Here is a 7,044-nt window from a genome sequence, read left to right on the forward strand (position 1 = left end):
CAGCAGTTGGTAACTGTAACAATCTGTAATTAGCATTTTGGGGTTTTTATTTAACCATGAAAAAAGACAAAAGTTTAGTGAAATTGGAGAGAAGTGCATCATACTTAATTTACCATCTCCCATCCTCTTAGAACCTGAGGACAAGCATTGTGCAGGACACCCAAGCTACATTTGAGGTATCAGTTCTGGAGAAGTGGTTTACACCATCAATTGCCACCTTCAGGAGGGCAGGCATCCTCCCTTTCCAACATTTCATGAGCAGATCTGAAGCCCAGGATGTTCTCTCTTCATGTGGTCACATGTGCAGATGGGATTTGCTTCCATATTCCCATACATCTTTGTCACCTTCACCATCAAGCGAGCGTACTCTTGACCACTCCCACATGAAGGTAATGTTTTCAAACAGAAACTCTAGTATCAGCTTCTGAAGATGTAAGCTCTGGACAGATAACCCTTTCCAGACTACGGTGCAAGGTTCCAGATGCTTTTAGCCACACCTTACCTTCCTGGGTTTATGCTCTCTACAATGTACTACAGGAATTGCTTACATAGTCATGAATGTACGTTTTTAAACAGCCAGCTTATTTTGACCTCTGTGGGTCAAAGACCAGTTTCACAAACAGTTTTATTTTCAGATGTAATGGGGCACTCATCTCTAGGACAACTATGTAAAGAGTTGTGACAGACAACTTGCACTGTCACAGCAAGATCTTGATATGGATGACTGTGTACAGCCTCAGGTACCCAACCCCTTTTTATTTTCATTCAAGTCACATTCCTAAGTGTAAATTTTCAGGTATTTCCAGTTGACAGAAAATTATTCAGACAAAATGTTTCGACAACTGGGTGGGTACACTCAGCATTAGTAACAGCAGTATTATCAGTCTTACTCCTCAGACACCCAAGTACCTGACTGGAAGCTGCCCGTCTCCATCCCAGACTCTACACCTGTATTTTCTTGATCCAGACACATGGGTGAAAGTGGGGGAGAAGGGGGTGGTATGCACCTATGTCAAATCTACAGGCTGTCAAAAGCTAGGACAAGCAGGCATCAGGAAATCTAAGTTTCAGGGTCAAAAACTGTCAATGGCACGTAGACTGCAGTCAAAAGGAACATTTGTAAAGCTGTATTTACTAGAAGCATGGATTATAAAACCCTCTCCCTTCATCCTGCCCTGTACCAGTACTGCTGTGCTAGCAAAATCCCAAGTGTGAACACAGTTGTGCCAACACAAGAGACTTTTGCCAATTTCTTTTATGTTGTTCGGTAGGTGATTTACAGTTGCTAGTGAAGAGGAAGCTGTAAGAAGAAGAGACACTTCTTGTCTAAATTAGCTCTGAGATTTGGAAATGTAGGCACAGGTCACTTCTAAAGTGTTGGGGTATTTTTTTTTCCTCATTTTTTTTTCTTTTTTAAACACATAAGCTCTGCTGCCAAGCTCTGTTTAACTCAGTAAGAATTACAGGTAACATTCTTCCTGCAGGTCTAAAGGAGAAAAGAATAGTATTTACTTACCAAACCAAGCCTGTTGTTCTCCTTGGACTTCTATAGCTAATCCAAAGTCCGCCAGTTTTACTGCTGCTCCCTTGGATTTGCTAGCTAGAAGTAAGTTCTCAGGCTTTATTCAGAGAGAGAAAAAAATTGAGATGAAAAGATGAGTAAATACATTTTAGACAGGTTTTCAATTTTTCTTAGCTACGGTGGTCTGGGAAAGAAGTAATACTCAGAGGAGTGAAAAAGAGAAGAAACCCACGTGTTTTCTCTGTGAAATTGCAAAATTGAACTTCCTACTCCCACTTGGAAAGAACCACCAGGCCTGTAAACAGCCTTCACGACCCCATTAACAGCTTGACTACAGACGGTGTACAGACCTACTAGAGAAGGAGGTCAGCCAGAATGCTCATATGGAATTGCAACACCCATCTACATGATCAGACAATCCAAAGGCTCCTCTGAGCCCGCTACCAGAAAAATACTGCAAAATCCCCACAAAAGATGCCTGTTCTTTGATTGCTAGTCTATCCTATGCAGTTTCCAGGGATTAGGCATCTGTACTGTCGAATATAAATTTGTTTTGCGTAACAGCTTAACAATAACAGACTTCTTACTACATTTGTATGTAGAGGGCATGTGTATTTACATTGCAAACCTTTCAGCCAAACCAGAGTGCCCACATCTGTGCTCACAAAGAACCTATTGCAAGTAACAATGCAAGTCTGCAAAAGTTCCCTCTCTGCTTTTTTTCTTCTAGGGTACGTTGGCCACATCTGAAATCAAATGCTACAGTACATTCACGGAACTAAAAGAAAAGGATCTGAACAGAACAGTGACGTTCATTCTACTGTTTATAACGCATCCTTTTAACTTATATATATATATAGCAAATATATCAAATGCAAATTGTCCAACAATTCAACAGGTAATTTCAGAGCTCTATGGTATTGTCTTGCCATTTCTTTCTTTTCTATCTCCATTATTTTTTAAAAAGGTTTTGTTCTGCATTTACATAGTAACAAAACTTCATTTTCAAGGGTACTGCAGAAGCAATTTTTGTAGCAATTGGTCACAAGGGAATTCACTATATCCAGTCTGGCACTGGGGACCCAATTCTGCAAACTCTTAAACTCCGATTTCCTTTTAAATCCAGCAACAATCCTATAGGTTTCCAAGGGACTATTTATGTGATTACAGTTAATCCCATGCAGGTACTAAGTCTGGAAACAATTGCCATCATAAGCTTCTTTCAGCAAAGGCTATCTTTAATACATCTATCAAGTATCCAGCAAAATATGCTTTGAGCCTAATTAAGACCTTAACCACTGTGATACTACTAATTAAAAAACACAACTGGCCCTGGGAAACTTCTCAGTCTAAAGGTGTTTTTTCCCCACTCATTAAACTGTAAAGGAACATTTTTTTGCTTATTTACAATTATCCCTTTGTTGCTATGCCATAGAAAAGACAGTATTAAAACCCTTTCATCAATAGTTACTTGATGAATCTTCTATTTCCACATTTTTTAAAATTAGGATCTCTCAGAATAAAATATAATCTTGATATTCACTGGAATTATCAGTAAACACTTCAATTACATGATCTCAAGCACTGAATAGCTGAGGACTCCTCTCGAGGTTCATCAGCACTGATGTAAGCAATGTCACACTGCTTGTCATTTAACTACACTAATTTATACATGTAGTCACACAGTTTGTGAAGGTTTCCTATGAGAGTGAGAGACGTTCAGTCATTACTTCTTGGAAAGCACTTCTTGAAATCCCTCAAAGCAACTTGATCATACTTGGTTGTGACCTTCAGCAAGCCAAAAGCAGGGAAACACCTTCCCCTCTTGTTTGAACACAAGCACATACCACCTTGCACCATGGCGTTTCATACAGAAGAGTTTTGTGGGTTTTGCTGCTGGGTTTTTTGGTTGCTTCTTTTTTTTCCCCCTTAGGATTTTTATTTTTTAATAGCATTCTGCGTCTATCCTCTGCCAATCAAAGCACTCTGCAGAATTACCACTGTCATAGGTACGTTTCAACAGAAACTGAAGCAGATTTCCTGATTTGCTCCTCTGCCAAAGACAACATTGTGTGGGACTATGTGCTTAAGCAACACGCAGCTGTCATTCCAGGATGACAGGAAGCATACTAGATATTTACATTGTATTAACTTAGAATGACTGCAATTACTTGGAAAACATTAACAGCCCAGCTTGGACCACTCTGGACTCATATTCTGGAGTCAATATTGTTTCACCTTGTGCCACCAGCACAGGACTGGCTGCAGTCAAGCATGTAAATGGCAGTGTTAACTACTACTATTACTTACAAGTAAATTAACATGATTTATTTCTTACTTTTCCAAAGGTCTTGAAATCTTGGGAGATCAAGTACTTATGCCTCTGTGTATTTTTCCTTAAATACAACCAGGGCATCTGCTTTTTGGGGGGAATGTAAGAGGGTTATAATCATAGAACTCCACAAAAGCAGCAATGCTGCTGACTGCCAAGAGCTGGATTTCTACCCGGAAGTGTACTTTCACCATCTGTTAAAGAAAGGCTGCCACTGTTAAAGAATTAACAGGTTAAGTTTCTTTTGGTTCTAGTTCCACCACCATTTCAACTTACACCATGGATTACAAACAGAGCAGCAACAAGCAATTCTGCAGATTGTAAAAGCTTGCAGAAGCTCCTTTCTGCTACTAGATTATGCTAAAAGAAAGATGAGTAAGATTGCTCAAAATCTCCCCCTCACATTGCCCTTCCCAGCCCCAAACATGCCATCAAACTGTGGTCTGAGTTTTTGACAGAAATACATCAAGTTTTGCAGAGTAAGAATTCATGCCAGGCCATAACCATCTTCTGCATATCTTGTCATTCTGGCCTTAGGCCCTGGCATCTTCTGCTGGGACTTCACCAGAGTCTTTCATATCACTTTTTGGCTTTTTTCTTTCACCACAAAGTAGTAACTGAAGAAGAAAGGTTTTCTGCTTCCTGCAGTTTTCACTGTCAGAAACGAAACTGGCTATTACAGCTTGGCAAAAGCATTTTTGATCACACTCTTTTTCCAATTCATCCTGGATCTGCCAAAGTAAGAATTCCACATTTCGGTTTGGAGCAGGGAACACCTGGATTTAATGCATTTTCAAAGAAGAAGTTATTTTGTCTGAATGTGTGAAAAGTTCTAGCAAGCATTCCTCGTTTTGCCAGCTTGCAAATCCTTTATTTATTTTGCCACCTACAATCCTTTGTTTCAATTCCTTCTTGTGTACGTACATTGAGGACAGGAATGGTTGGAGCAGCTAGAGAAATGTGACATCCTTGAAATGAATTTAAATGTACTCCATGTGACCAGGCTAACATGCAAGATTTATGGATTTGATAGAGACTTGTCAGCCTCCTGTTATACAACCATGACACAGGAAAATCCAGAAGTGCAAAATGGGTAGAGAATTCAGCCTATGTGTCTTTGAATTTCATCACGCTCTCTGAATTTTCAAAATGTAACCCTTTCTGTTCCTAGAGGAAAAGAATTGGGACTTTATAAATTAGTCAGTAACACTTGTTTACTTGGGAGTGAAGGCAAAAGAAGAAAAAAGATGATGGCATCCTGATTCCAGCATTAGTACTAATGACAACCACTAGAAAATTCTTATCCTGGGAGGAAATCCCTGCTCCCCATAACTCATTCAGAAAGGAAACTAAGAGGCAAAGAAGCTGTGCTAGAAGAAATTGACATGTCTCACTGCCTTAGCCCACAGGCCATTTCGTGCTGCCTTTGTAAAGGGTCTGGTATTTCAGACAGTGCACCTCCACTTTATTTCAAAATAAACAAGCTTCTTTTACTTGAGGATCTTGAAGCCGAAGAGCCCAAATTAAGCGCTCTCCTTATCCATACTAGCTAGTTTACTACCAGCTTTGAGACAGACTTGCCTCTCTGAGCTTCCCAGTAGGAGAAAATGATCTTTATTTGCTTCTTTCTGTGCCAACATGCTTGAAATGCAGAGACCATTTTTGCAGCAGTCGTCTCCAGCTATTCAGATGGGTAAGGGAGAGGTAACGCTTTTCTCAATATAAGAGTTTTCTTTCTGAGGCTTCCATCCCAATGGTACTGTTCATCTGGAAGGAGCTTGACTACTTAGGTGATCATGGAGAGAACACTGTAGAAATTCACACTTTCTAAAGATGTTCTGAAGCCCAGTCATCATCTGGAGGAGAGAGAGGTCTTTCTGTCAGCAGCCTCAGAGCAGCTGGCCTTTCATCACTCAAAATACATGACACAAGAGCACAAGTGTGCTTCCCAAAAGAACTCCAAGGTATACTGATGAGAGATGGAAAGTTCCCCAAGCCCCCCGCCCCAAAAGCTCTGCAAGACAGAGAGGAAGATTGTGTATTTGATGAATACACCAAACACTGGAAAAGCAACTCCTGTGTTCCCTGGTACTGACATCGGGTGCCAGCAGACTGTGGATCTGCACAGTGAGGTATTGGGAAGCCTTAAGCAGATTTTCTCCAGCGGTTTGGCAGAGATGTGATCTAGAGCAGTCCTGCAGAGAAGGACTTGGGGGCATCGACCAATGAGAAACTGAACATGGGCTGGCTTCAGTGTGTGCTCACAGCCCAGAAACCACCTGTGTCCTGGGCTGCACCAAAAGAAGTGTGACCAGCAGGTCAAAGGAGGTGCTCCTGTCCCTCTACTCTGCTCTCGTAAGACCTCACCTGAAGCACCGTGTGCAGTTCTGGTGTCCTCAACATAAGAAGGACACGAAGGAAGTTGTTGGAGCAAGTCTAGAGGAGGACGACAAGAATGATCAGGGTCTGGAGCACCTCCTATATGCAGACAGGCTGAGAAAGTTGGGGCTGTTCAGCCTGGAGAAGAGAAGCTGCATGGAGACCTAACAGCAGCCTTCCAGTATCTGAAGGGGGCCTATAGGGATGCTGGAGAGGGACTGTAGCAATAGCACAAGGGGTGATGGGTTCAATCTTCAATAGGGAAAGTTCAGGTTACATCTAAGCAAGTTCTTCACAGTGAGGGTGGTGGGGCACTGGCACAGGCTTACCAAGGAAGTGGTAAATGCTCCATCCCTGGCAGTGTTGAAGGCCAGGTTAGACAGAGCCTTGGGCAACATGGTTTAGTGTGAGGCAACCCTACCCATGGCAGGGGGTTGGAACTAGATGATCTTAAGGTCCTTTCTCATCCAAACCATTCTATGATTCCATGGTTCTTCTTGTACATAAGCGAAGAGAAAGGGAAAAACAAAAAGGAAAATGCTAAAACCAAAAACAGAACTGCTCAAGGCCGTGTTTTTGGTACGGTTTGCTGCTCCCCGCTGTCACACGGCGTGGGGAGGGCACGTCGGGCAGCAGCACTCACCTTGAGGTCGCGATGGACTACGCCCATCTGATGGCAGTGTAGCACGGCCTCCAGGATCTGCTGAATGCAATGACTGCATGCAAAACCAGGGGCGCGTGTTAGTTCCAAGCGTGCACTTGCCGCCCGCACACCCGCCCGCAGCCAGGCGGGGCCAAGGCAGCAGCGGGA

General features: G+C 42.3%; 1 protein-coding gene across 1 annotated transcript in view; it reads right to left on the reverse strand.

Annotated features, from left to right (window-relative positions):
* The window catches only part of CAMK2D (calcium/calmodulin-dependent protein kinase II delta), a gene marked incomplete at its 5' end in the record, with an annotated part of 50,581 nt that extends 43,632 nt beyond the window's left edge, over window positions 1-6,949 (reverse strand). Inside the window, 2 exons of the mRNA XM_010011627.1 lie at window positions 1,517-1,619; window positions 6,877-6,949. Of these exons, the coding sequence (XP_010009929.1) occupies window positions 1,517-1,619; window positions 6,877-6,949 (176 nt within the window). The remainder of the gene's footprint in view (window positions 1-1,516; window positions 1,620-6,876) is intronic.
* Window positions 6,950-7,044: the final 95 nt, after the last annotated feature.

This window comes from Nestor notabilis, unplaced genomic scaffold (genome assembly GCF_000696875.1).
Source record: "Nestor notabilis isolate BGI_N333 unplaced genomic scaffold, ASM69687v1 scaffold13673, whole genome shotgun sequence".
NCBI lineage: Eukaryota > Metazoa > Chordata > Aves > Psittaciformes > Psittacidae > Nestor > Nestor notabilis.